Below are 14618 nucleotides of genomic sequence, written 5' to 3' on the forward strand. Positions count from 1 at the left end.
CAATATCTTGGGATATATGAAGTAACTTGGTTATATTATTTTATAATATTTATGTAATTGTCATTTAACATTATTTTTTTTGTATATATACTTAAATAATTTTGTTAGTTTATATACATATATATACTTAAATAAATTTTTTTACACACTTTTTCATTATCATCTAATACTACATTTTCAAATGATAATGCATTAGAATGAATTTTGTAAAAAAGAGAGATTATCGAAGATAAATAAGCATGACCATTAAACTTGTCGATTAAATATTCTTATTTCCTATCAAAATTACATTAAATATCAATTATCATTTTCACCATTTAATACCCATTACGCAAAAGACGTATGTTTAATTTTGAAAGGATAGAAGATTAATATAATGACCCTTAGTTCATAAATAACCCTCCAACTGCGCAAGGATGAAAATAATGTAGTTGGCAATCAATTTGTCACTAAACAGTTATGGGCTGACTTAATTCATTAATTTCTGAGTAAAATCTTAATGCTTCCTTCGTTCCAGTTTATTCGTCATACTTCAAATAAAATTATGAGAGTTTTTTTTATCAGGGTGTAATCAACAAAAGGAAAGAAAATGAGCAATATTTATTATAAATAAGCTTTAAAAAAAATTGAAAATAGGGGCACATTAATGTGTAATGAGTAGGAGTGTCCAAAACATACCAACTCCGTAACTCATTTAACTTAACATGAAAGATCGATGATCACGCAAAGTTAAAAAATTGAAACCTGTGTTCATATTTATTTTATATTCATTTTGAAGTCGTGTTCGATTTTAAAGTAAAATAAATATCGAGTCATCGAATTTATTTTAAATACCTCAAGTTCAAATTGATCCTTAGCCATAAACTCTTCATTTTCAACCTGAGTACCCATCAACTCGACCCGTTGACCAAGTTCTATCATAAAAGAACAACTCTATCTTGAAAGATTATTTGATCCGTCTACTTGTTTAATCATTAGCGTTATGAAATCGGAAAGTTGACATTATGAAATGCCACACGGCACATGCTTTATCCTGATTACTTAATAATTAATCGCTTATTTGAGGAAATGGACACAATCATACATTATATTAATTTTACTGTATAATAGCAAAAAGAAAGTTTAATTGAGTATGTTATTTGTCTTTTTTTTATTACTTAGTATTAATGAAATTTGATTGATTGACATTTTTTACACTTACCATATTTACAAATTTATGTTTTCGGAAAAACTCATACATTAATGAATGCCATAAATCACAATTATTCCAATTATACAGTTATATATAAATGCACTGTTTACAAAATTATAATGAGAAATATATAATATACTGTGTAGAACATTATATATCGTCTGATAAAATATTGGAATTACACCGTGTAGAAACTAGAAAATTATACTACGGAATAAATTACATTTATTTCAGTGTAATTAGAATTACACAATTTAGAAAATTATACTGCAAAATTACACTGTGTATAAAATTATACAGCAATTTAGGAAATTACTTGAAGTACACAATAGCCCTTTTTTTCCATCAATTATTATTTAAAACTAAAATGACATAAAATTCAATTAATTGATCATTAAAATCAGTCATTGATATGGTTAGACTACCATAATTACAATTTTAAATTTTAGGAAAAATGTGAAGTATGGTTTGCAATCTAAAAAATCATTAAAATATTAACGTATTTAAAAATCCGTGCATTGCACGGGTTTCTATCCTTGTTATATATAATAGAATGTTTTTATATGAATTTTATCTACGCTATTTTAATTCGTACCATTTTTAAAAATAATTCGTACCATTTTTAAAAATATTAAAATAGTAAGTATTTTTCCTAGATAAGTACTCTACAATTAATGAGAAAGAAGTACTTATTATTATTAGGTTGCTGCAAATTAAAATAGTATGAACTAAGTCTATACAAAAATGTTTATATTGTACTTTCACAGTTTCCTAATGTTCTTTCCGTTTAGAATATTCTATTTCAGAGAGAGAAATTTGATTAAGATTTTTCAGACATATATAATATAATTGATAAAATATATCCATGTGAGATCTCATTAGATTCGTCTTAATGTATATTATTTTATTATATATTTTTTATAATTTTTTATGATGCGTATTTAGATATATTAAGACTTAAAATTTACTTTAAAATCCGTGCAAAAAGTAAATAGGGAGAACATTAGTAACGGAGGGAGTATATATTTTTCAAGCTCAAGTTTTACACTTTTACTTGTGGTAATCGTTGTACCTTCTTTAATAAAGATATAATTTGTTGTTTTTTTTTTGGTTTTTTAAATCCTAATCATAGCATTTTGAGGAAAAAAAATAATACGAAAGGAGTAGAAGAAAATAATATATTTACTTTAATTAAAAAAACTATTCTTCAATTACTAAAATAACAAATTTATTTTTAGTGCAAGATTTTAGTTTCATTACCGATGATTAATCAATTTAGAATAGATTTACCTCCCAATAAGACAAAAAGAAGCGTCACTTTTCGTCGAAGGTTCCAAGTTCCAACTAAATTCCAACCTACTAAAAAATTCACGTCACCTACCTAAAATCCACAACAAATTATAAAATACCCAGTCGTCACCATTTTTATTTTATCGCCACCTTCCAAATAAAATTACAAGTTTGTCCCTAAACTTTAAAAAATTACAACTTTACCACTGAACTTAAAATTTCTTATTTTTACCAATAATAATAATAATAATAATAATAATAAAATATTTTAAAAACTATATTAAAGATAATAATTAAAACAAAAATAAAAATTTAATAATAATAATAATAATAATAATAATAATAATAATAATAATAATAATAATAATAATAATAACAATCACAATAACAATAATAATAATAATAATAATAATAATAATAATAACAATAATAATATAAATAAAATTAATAATAATTTTTTTAAAGAAAAAAATACCCAGTCGCAGGAAAAACTGCGATCCAACCGTGGTTCAGTTGCGGTTTTTCCTGCGACTGGGTATTTTTTTTTTATAAAATATTATTATTAATTTTATTTATATTATTATTGTTATTATTATTGTTGTAGTCGTCGTCGTCGTCGTTATTATTATTATTATTATTATTATTATTATTATTATTATTATTATTATTATTATTATTATTATTATTATTATTATTATTATTATTATTGTGATTGTTATTATTATTATTATTATTATTAAATTTTTATTTTTGTTTTAATTATTATATTTAATTTATTTTTAAATTATTATTATTATTATTATTATTATTAACTTTTTTATATTCTTCTTAAAATTTAATGTTTTTTAAGTCATAATAGTGTTATTAAGTGCGGTTGGCTCGCGGTTTTTCCAGCGACTGCCTATATTTTTTTTTATTTTTTTTTGAATTTCGAATTATAAAATTTCTTTTGTTTAATTAATTTATTTTTTAAGTTATTGTTATTTAATAAATGTTGTAATTAATTATTTTATTTAAATATATTATTATATTATGATAATGTTATTATAATAATTAGTTTTGAATTTAAATAATTTATTTGAATGTTTAATTATTTTTTAATATAATAATAATATATTAATTAAAATTTAGTTGTTAATTAATTTTTAATTTTTTATTAATAATTTATAAAAAAAAAATACCAGTCGCACAAAAAGTGCGACTGTACCTAGGTTGAGTCGCACAAAAAGTAAAAAAAATAGGCAGTCGCAGGAAAAATCGCGAGCCAACAACACTTAATAACACTATAATCACTTTAAAAACATTAAATTTAAATAAAAATATAAAAAAGTTATTATTATTAATAATAAAGGAAATTTGCAAAGAAACACCTTTTAAAACCCCTTTTTTGTAAAGAAACACCTTTTATAATTTTTTTTTGTAAAAAACACCTTTTAAGAAACTTTTTTTTATAAAAAACACCTTAAATCAGTTTCCGGTGACTTTTGTCAACTTTCCGGCGTTGACTATGCCATTTGTCAACTTTCCGGCGTTGACTTTTGTTTTTATTTTTATTTTTATTTTTATTATTAATATTATTTTTTTTAAAAAAAATTTATTTTATTATTATTTAAACAAAATAAAAAAAATTAATAATAATAATAATAATAATAATAAAAACAAAAATAAAAAAATAATAATTTTTTAAAAAAATTTTAAATTTTTTTTTATTATTATTATTAATAAATAATACTCCCTCCGTTCCTATTTGTTCTTCCTATTTGGGTATTTCACAAAGATTAAGAAAAAGAAAATCTTTGGTGGTAGTGGGTATTATTTTAATTATATAATAGTGGGAAGTAATGATTGTATTGGAAGTATGAGGTTGTAGTGGGTATTATTTTAATTAAATAGTAGTATGAAGTAATGATTGTATTGGAAGTATGAGAGAGAAAATAATTATAAATAAAAGAAAATGGGTACATTAAAAGAAAAGGGAGATTTTAAGGGGTAAAAGTGAGATAAAAAGTTTCTAAAAACAGAAAGTATTCTAAAGTGGAAGAACTTTTGAAACTACCCGTTATAGTAATGTGGAAGATCAAAAAGGAACGGAGGGAGTAATAATAATAATAATAAAGTTAAAATTTAAAATAATAATAATAATAATAATAATAATAATAATAATAAAAATTAAAAATAAAATAAAAATAAAAACTAAAGGAAAAACAAAAAAAATAATAAAAAAAATAATAAAAAAAAATTTAAAAAATTTTTTTAAAAATTATTTTTTTATTTTTGTTTTTATTTTTATTTTTATTATTATTGTTATTATTATTATTTATTTTTTTTAATTTTTTTTAAATAATAATAAAAATAAAATTTTTTTCAAAAATAATATTAATAATAAAAATAAAAATAAAAATAAAAATAAAAGTCAACGTCGGAAAGTTGACAAATGGCATAGTCAACGCCGGAAAGTTGACAAAAGTCACCGGAAACTGAATTAAGGTGTTTTTTTTAAAAAAAAGTCTCTTAAAAGATGTTTTTTTATAAAAAAAATTATAAAATGTGTTTCTTTACAAAAAAGGGGTTTTAAAAGGTGTTTCTTTACAAATTTCCCTTATTATTATTATTATTATTATTATTATTATTTATTTTTTTAAATTTTTTATAAATAATAATAAAAATAAAAATTTTTTTCAAAAATAATATTAATAATAAAAATAAAAATAAAAGTCAACACCGGAATGTTGACAAATGGCATAGTCAACGCCGGAAAGTTGACAAAAGTCACCGGAAACTGATTTAATGTGTTTTTTAAAAAAAAAAGTCTCTTAAAAGGTGTTTTTTACAAAAAAAATTATAAAAGGTGTTTCTTTACAAAAAAGGGGTTTTAAAAGGTGTTTCTTTGCAAATAATCCTGATAATAATAATAATAATAATTTATATTTAAAAAAAATAAAAGTTTAATAATAATAATAATAATAATCAGAATAATAATAATAATAATAATAATAACAACAACAACAACAACAACAACAACAACAACAATAATAATAATAATAACAATAATAATATAAATAAATTCAATAATAATTTAAAAAAACGAAAAAAAAAATACCCATTCGCAGGAAAACCGTGTCTGGACCGTAGTTTAGTCGCACAAAATGTGCGATTGAACCGCGGTCCAGCCACGATTTTCGTGCGACTGGATATTTTGTTTTATTTTTTTCATTTTTTTGAAATTATTATTATTATTAATTTTATTATTATTATTATTATTATTATTATTATTATTATTATTATTTTATAAAAAAGGGGTGGCTATGTTTAATAACTCCCTTATAATATTAGATTGCCTTCTTAATGTGGTAGGTTCCAAGTTAATTTGTTGTGATTGAGTATTCATTATTCTAATTTCTAAGAACTTGAACTAATCGTATAAGTTAGTGGGATTTTCATTTTGATTCACGTATTTGTGTTTAATCTTTAATGTTTAAATATTAGTATGTTATTTAGACATTTTATTTTAGACGTAAAATGAATATTTAAATATATTCGACACTTAGACACGTACCAATATCCGACATTAGTATTCGAGTCCAAGTAACGTAGGACATACATAATAGAGTTCATAATATATATTAAAGCTTTAACAATCAACGTATGTTTTTGGTTGAATTGGTTTTGCAATATAGTATCAGTGTCAACATAACAAAAGAGTCATGAGTTTGAATTTCGTTCACCTCTCATTTGAGGTAGAATTTTAATATCATGTATGATAACGACATGTGTTGTATCTATACTTTTAGCCCAAAGGGTTCTCAAGTGAAGAAATTAATAAAGTATACTCCATATATTATGATATTTCAACCATCAAATTAACCTTTTGTTTGACTAGATTAAGAGCTAACATTTTAAGTATCCAAAATTTTGAATATCCAAATCTTTTTGGGTTGAAGATTACGGTCAACCTTTCAACAATTCAAAATTCTAAATATATGCAATTTTTTTTTATAATTTTGGTAAGAGATTGTCTTTTCGCAAGATAAACTTTAAAGTATGAAACATCTTTTTAAATTTTCTTTGTAATTTATATTTGTTTAACTATTTAACCTGGATATAAAGCACATTTCATAATAAAACAAAATTTACAAAAAATATAGTATTTGATAATGAGCACTCCTACCAATGGGCCAACCATTTTATGTCACCCAAAATTATGAGATTAAATACAAAATTGATATGTTTACTAGGTCTTTGATTTCCTCTAAACTAATATCACTCTTCTGTTTTTATTATGAGAAGCGCATTTTGCGTTGTATTAATTACAATAAATTTAATATTTCTTTTACTAAATAAGATTTTTAAATTTGATTCTCATATAATCTTATTTTATTTTTAGACTATTCTATATATTGTAATTAAATATGTGAAATTATATATATATATATATATATATATATATATATATAATAATAATAATAATAATAATAATCTGTTCCATTGAAATAACATTATTTGACTCTAAAAATACTCATATAACTAAATCAAATAATATATTTTATACAAATAAAAAAAAAATTATAAACATATAACTCCGTGCATTATATGAATTTTTATACTAATAACAAAACCTATTTAGTTGTTTCATTATTTCATCAGCCGACAAGAATAATACTCCGAACCATCCACTCAACCTACTACGTTTTCTTTATGATGATTCAAATAAAAAATAAGCTTTTCCCTTCCAATTATTTTATTTTATATTTATCATTCAAATCACAGACAAGATCTGGGTGACAGTTATCGAACTGATGTTGATTGAAATAAAAGTATGAATGATTGAATAAAATAATTTTACGATTTAATCTTATCAAATAATCTTACAGGAGTAGTAAACTATTACTTACTAATTTAGTAATTTCTAACACATATGTTTAAAAATATTTTATAATTATAACTAGTGTAGAACTTGTGCAATGTACGGTTTTTTTAGCAATATATAAACATATGATATCAAAAAAGAAAATTAGAGATATTATGCAGTATAAACATTTAATTTTGGCAGTTATATGCTTATATGTATAAACTAACTCCATAATTTTGGAAATCGCCAATAATATATTCTGCATTATATTATATTCTCTAATTTACTCAATTTAATTATAAAAAATACTAATCAAAGATACTTTAATGGTAGAGATATTGATCAAAATCAAATATCATATCATTTTCTTTAGCTAATAAAATAGTTCCATTTGACAAACTAATTTTAATCGTGACACTTAAAATTTTCTAAATTTTGTATTATAATATATGATTTATAATAGTTTGTTATGATTAATGAATAACCTTTTCCTTTCATTCCTTAAAAAAGAAGTTATAAAATTTCATATCAATATATCATAATTTAAATGTTTTTAAAATGAATATTATGGTTTGGGAAAAACAATTTAATCATATTAAATTTTTTTTTTAAAGAACTATAGGATCTGACATTTTGTATCTACGATCCAATTCTTCCTCTGGTTGATCTCACGTAGAATTTCGAATAATAATTTAGATTATGCTTTTATATTTGCTTCTTTGCCGTCTTAATAATATTATTCACATAAATACCTATTTCTTTTGCTCTTATTCATAAATCATTCAGTCCAGATTGTTTGGTCTTTAAAATTTCCATTTTTTAGAAATTATTTTCGTTGATATAATTTATTGACCTTGTATAGAAAGTGTAAATTTCCTTAGATATTTAAATTCCTAAAAAGTATACGAATTTTATATTAAGAAGAGGGTATTGATAAATCTAAATTCTTGTATGTTGTATCAATTGTTTTTTCTTATGTTCTACCAAACAAAAAAAAAAAAAACAATTTCTTGAATTTAACCAAGGAAAATTAACGCTCAAGAAAATAAACTTCTCATCGAAATTTAATTACGATGTAAACTTTTAATATAGGAACAAAAGATAACTTTAACAAACTTTTAAATTTTTATTAGACTTAAAAAATTCAACTGAATCTTATTTTACTTCGACAAGTTTCTAAATATAGGTAAATTTTGAGTAATATGTTAATATTTTCGTTATTTTTCTTATAATTTGAGTCAATATTTCACAATTATGACTTGAATGTCTATGTCTCTTTTAAGTGGTAAAATAATACTCCCTCCGAACCATTATAGATGTCCCATTTTCTTATTTGGCAAAGTCTTTTTAGTTGTCCCATTTCTATTTTTGTCACTCTTTTTTTACCTAAATATCCTTAGTTCACACAAGTAATTACGAATATACCCCCATATACCTTACTTACTCAACTACCCTTCACTATTTACCCTTCATTATTTACTCTTTTTAATGGACCCCACACCATTCTTAATAACCGTGTCCAAGCAAATGAGACATCTATAATGGTTCGGAGGGAGTATTAAATATATGCATGAAAACTATAATTAGATAATGTCTATTTAGCCATGTTATAATGATAAAAATAAAATACTTTAACATATGGGGTCAAATCTGATTCATCCAAATGTCAATTGTTATAATTTTATGTCTATGGATCATGCTTATGAGTTATGAGTCATGATAGTGACTTTATTTCTACAGATTGTAATCACATTTTCAATTGGCTCTAATTCAAGCAGGACTTGGTCATTTAATACGTCCATATGCAATGCAAAATTATTGCTTTAACTTTTAATTAATCTATAACAGAAAAGCCTCATATATTAATTGTTTAAATGTAGAATTTAATTTATTAATTGGTAATTAAAGAGTAGATTTATCTATTGTAGCTCTAAATGTGCATGCACAGATATATGACCATTTGCAAGCAATAATATAAATTTTAGCATGAAAATAAATGTAAATATTAACACAAGGCTCACCAAATATTAATTGTTTGTTTATTATATTTATGGGTTTAAAGAATAGGAAGTCACAAAAGCACTCAAAATATACATAAATAAATTGCATGGGGAACTGAGTAACGAGTAGAGAATCACATTGATAAGAGATAAAATCATAAGATGAACCACGACCAAAAGAAACCAACCTTAATTCACACTCCTTTGATTAGTTTTTATAATTTTTTAATAAAAAAATTAACCTTATAATTTTTTTTTAATAAAAACTCACCTAAAATAAATATTTTTTATTCTTATAAGAAAGATACACCTTATTAGTAAATTGAATCAGTAAAAACAATATCAGCGATCAAGTAAAATTTTCATTATGTTAAACCTTCTCGCAAATATCAAAGATCGCCCATTGAGCTAAACAACAATATTTTCATTTTAAAATTTTTATTTAGTGAGAAAAAAAAAAGGAAATAATTTTTTTTTAATTAAACAAATAGTATGAGATATAGTCTTTAGCATTAATTTTTTGAAAAATCTTTAGAATTACTTGTCTAGATAAGATACAATTTGAATTAAAAAACAACACAATAATGAGTCATCAAAAAAAAAAGAATTCTTAGCATTATAGATTTCGATGGAACCGAAATTTTTGGATTTGCTTAGTTAAGCAGTGATGTAATAGATGCAAAGAGAAAAAAATAAGATGCAACTTCCCTATAAAAAGGAAAATATAACAATAATAATAATCATAATAATAATTCTATTATATAAATGAAATTTTATTTTAGTTTGATTAAGTGTCATTTTTAAAGATAAAAGTCTGAGTTTAATTCTAACACATTTAGTTCTTTTCTTTTCCTCATCATAGTCTTTAAGTTAAATGTCAATATAACGCTTACTCTTTTAGATATGTTAAATAATAAGTAGGGGTGAAGTCAAAAATTTAAAATTAAAGGGTCATATAATAGAAAAATATTATAGTCAAATAATAGTTACAATTATAAAAAAAAATTATATTCAAACATTGATAATAATTATAGTTGAGTGGACTATACACAAACTAAAATTTAATGACTAATACACTAGTTAAAAGTTATTTTGTTTTTAAATGAAAAATTTAATAATTTGTGAATAGAGAAAGACAAAAAACCCTTTTATTACAACATGAAGACTCTAATCTAGTTTAAAACACAATTGGCCCGTATTTGGGCTATAGGGCTCGGGCCTCCACCGACCCCATATAGCTTTGCCTTTGATTGTAAATATCTTTAACAAACTTTGATATTTTTTTTAACTTAAAGGACAAAAAAATATAAGTATATTTTCTAATTATTTGGTAATTGGTTGCTTATCCGGTGAAATGATGAATTATACATTTGCTTCTAATTTCAATAGAATTTTTTTTTTTCAAAAAAAAACCCTTTTGTATTAATTATGTTAGCTTTCTAAGATTTAACAAAAATGTAAAGGCACAGAGAGATCAAGGTAATCAATAACTATTCACTTTAACTTAAAAGCGAATTGGTCTCCCAACAAATCTGGATTAGGATTAAGGATAGGTGTATACTATATACATGGTGTTACACCTATGGCCGGGTCTAGGTCTAAATTCTACTTAGAATCGTCCCGTTCATTTTTAGAGCAAGAGTAAAAGATAAAAGAGACCCCTAAAAACTTAAAAGCGTAATGAATAATATTGTTGATATTTGTATTGTTGATATTTGAACTACTTTATGAAAAAAAGCACTAATAACTCATATTATTTAACTGAAAATGTATATTATTTATAAATTTTAACTTAATATATACATGAAAATAATTTTTTTATTCCCTAAAAAATTTAGGGTCCTATGCGAAAGCCCGCTTTGCACTTACTACTCGACGGCTATAATTCGACCCTTATTTGCGGGTTTAATTCTTTCTTTTTTTAGACTTTATTGATCAAGATTCGGATTTTGGTTCAAGTTTTATAAACTTAGATTTGAGCCTAATACCCTAAATTAAAAAAGTAATTCATCATAAATTGTTCAAGTAGCTTGATTGTTTGATTGTAATTTTATCAAATTATTACTCAAAGTGAAAAAGAATTTCATTGTATTACTCGATTTTATTACTAAATAATCATTGGTACTCATAAAATCATGCCTTTTAAAATTATTGAACATATAAAATATTTGATAGTTATTACTTAGTGTTTTTTATAGTGAGTTATTATGTGTTCAAGGTTCTTCAATCCCCTTATTAACATATCTTAACTCATAAGTTGATTCTAAATGAAATGTAAGTATATATATAGTTTTATCTCTGTTGAAGTGAGTATTGTCTTTTTTAGACAACATATTGAAATTATATTTTACCTAACTTTTTTCTTTTTTAAGCCTACCTTCTTAAAAAAGTATATAGTCCTAATCATATTTAACATATTTGCTTGGTGACACTCATAATCTCATCCTATATTTTTAAAAGACAATTTTTATATTCACACATACCGATAAGGTTATTTATTTATTTATTTATTTATTATATCATAATATTGACGGCTCCTTCCCTCTCCCTACCACCACCTTTAACGGTTCCTGCGTCTACCACCATTGAAACCCAGGTAAGCTAAAGGTAATAAAGGCCCCGCTGCCCATCCTCTCTTTCTCTCTACTTCTTAGTTTCACCGTGTTATTCTGACGGCATAGGATACCGCCATCTGAAATTGGCCAATTTCCCAACCCTTTTATACTTTCTGTATCTTCCTTTGCTATTCAATAATTTAGGATTTATCTTTCGGTAATTTATGGTATATTATTATTTTAGTTTGGTAATTGTTAGTGCTTTAGGTCTTTCCCAACGTTAATTTTTTTGAACAAATTATGTTGTGATCTTAGATTATTTTTGTTTTCCATTCGGTTCTTTGTGGTTTCTCAAGTGGGTGCTTAGTTATCCTTTTGCTCATATTTATATTGGTACTTGTTGTTTTATTGTTTTCAATTAAGAACTTAGTTTTTTGTTGTTAGTTGTCCTTTTAATGTGTGTCTCTGTTCTAATCTTTGTGGGTACTTGGCGTGTATGGGTTTGAGTTAACGGCGTCACCGTCCTTTAACATCTGGTCTGGTCCACGGGTAGTCGAGTATAGAGTTAAGACAGATTAATGGTAACCTAAGGTCAAGTCTAAGGAGGGGGCGGCAAAGGGGGCAACGTAAGCAGGATGTTGAACTAAGAGTAGGGATTTGGAATATAGGCACACTACAAGCCAAGTCATTGGAGTTCGCGACTGAACTTTCTAAATACAAGATTCAAGTGGCTTGCATTCAGAAAACTAGGTGGAAAGGGCAAAAACCAAGCGTTTTAAAGGGCTATAAGCTATGGTATGCAGGTTGGATGGTAGGCGAAGTGGAGTAGGTATTCTTGTAGCTAATGATATCCTAAAGCAAGTGGTAGAAGTAGGAGATGCAATGATAGGATTATGCTAGTTAGAATAGTAGTGGGAGAAGAGATCATATCAATCATTAGTGCGTATGAGCCGCAAGTTGGGCAAGATAAGGGAGTCAAACGTGAGTTTTGGGAAAACCTGGGTGACCTTATAGATACCATCCCTGCTGATGAAAAAGTTTTTATAGGTGGAGACTTCAATGGACACATAGGTAAGGAGGTAGTTAATTATAACTCAGTTCATGGCGGGTTTGATTATGGAGTAAGGAACAAGACTGGAGAGATCTTGCTTGAGTTCGCGTTAGAAAAGGAGTTGGTTATAGCAAACTCGATCTTTAGCAAAAGATGAGCACTTGATTACGTACAAGAGTGGTGGGCATGCAACCCAAATTAAAAACTGTTTCGTACGGAAGGTTGATCGGAGCTTGTGTCTGGACTGTAAGGTCGTGCTGGGTACAGAGATGCCCACCCAACCTAGGTTATTAGTACTAGTGTTTTGTATGAGGAGAAAGATTGCCGAGAAGAAGATAAAGGTCAGGCAAATTATCATGTAGGGTAGACTTGAAGGGGATATGGTCGCAACCTTGTCAAACAAGATCAAGACATTGGGCTACCCAAGTATATCAGACGATGCAAATCAAATATGGGTGACCATGGCGGAGACCATTCGAAAGGTGGCAAATGAGACATTAGGGGTGTCGACGGGCAAACCAAAGGTGTACAAAGAGTCGTCGTGGTGGAACGAAGAAGTGCGAAAGAAGATAAAGAACAAAAACAGGAGATTCAAGGAGCTCATGGCTTGCACGGAGGAGGAGGATAAGACACATAAGAAGGAGAGGTATAAAGAAGCAAAAAGAGCGGCAAAGAAAGCAGTAGCGAAGGCAACGGATCGTGCGTTTGAAGCCTTTTATCAAAAGCCTGATACTAAAGAGGGGGAGAAGTATATTTTTAAGTTGGCAAAAGTAAGATCTAGGCAGAAAAAGGACTTAGGGACAATGAAGTTCATTAAGGATGAAGGTGGACGAGTACTCCTTAGACAAGAGAACATCAAGATGAGATGGCATTAATATTTTTCCCAATTGCTCAATAAGACTAGGGGTCTAAAGGAGAAAATTCGACAAACTTTAGACATCCAAAGAACACAAGATCATGGGTCAATTATTGATCTTAACACAGCGAAAGTAGGAGAAGCTCTCAAAAAAATTGGGGGGGGGGGGGGGGGGGGGGGGGATCTAAGGTAGTTGGACCTGATAACATTTCGATTGAAGTGTGGAAGGGTTTAGGAGAGGAGGGTATTCATTGTCTTACTAACCTCTTAAATGTCATCTTGAGGTCTAGTAAGATGCCAGAAGAATGGAGGGTTAGCACACTTATCCCACTGTTTAAAAACAAGGGTGATGCACAAGTATGCGGGAACTATAGAGGGATCAAACTTCTAAGCCACACTATGAAACTGTGGGAAAGAGTGATTGAGAAAAGAATTAGACGAGAGACGGTAATTAGAGAGAACCAATTTGGATTCATGTTGGGAAGATCAACCACCGAGGCAATTAAAAGGTAAATTTTACCGCGTTGCAATTAGGACGGCGTTGTTATATGGGACAAAATGTTGGCCCATAAAGAAGGTTTTCGAACAGAGGATGGAAGTAACAGGTTTGCGTATGCTGAGGTGGATGTGTGGTAATACTATGATGGATAAGATAAGAAACCAGCAGTTCAAGGAGAAGTTAGGGGTTGCAACTCTCACCGCAAAGATGTGGGAGAACAAGTTGAGATAGTTTGGGCATGTGTAGAGAAAGACACATGACGCCCCATTAAGAAGGATCGAATGCATTATAGCGGAGGGAAAGCGAAGTCAAGGAAGACCTAGGAG

At 26.3% G+C, this 14618-nt stretch overlaps 1 protein-coding gene across 1 annotated transcript; it reads left to right on the forward strand.

Moving 5' to 3' along the window:
• Window positions 1-13317: 13317 nt before the first annotated feature.
• Window positions 13318-13812, forward strand: LOC130826684 (uncharacterized). Its single transcript, XM_057692250.1, has one exon. It carries the CDS (start codon window positions 13318-13320, stop codon window positions 13810-13812), a length of 495 nt encoding a protein of 164 aa, XP_057548233.1.
• The last annotated feature ends 806 nt before the right edge of the window (window positions 13813-14618 follow it).

Source organism: Amaranthus tricolor, chromosome 11 (genome assembly GCF_026212465.1).
Source record: "Amaranthus tricolor cultivar Red isolate AtriRed21 chromosome 11, ASM2621246v1, whole genome shotgun sequence".
NCBI lineage: Eukaryota > Viridiplantae > Streptophyta > Magnoliopsida > Caryophyllales > Amaranthaceae > Amaranthus > Amaranthus tricolor.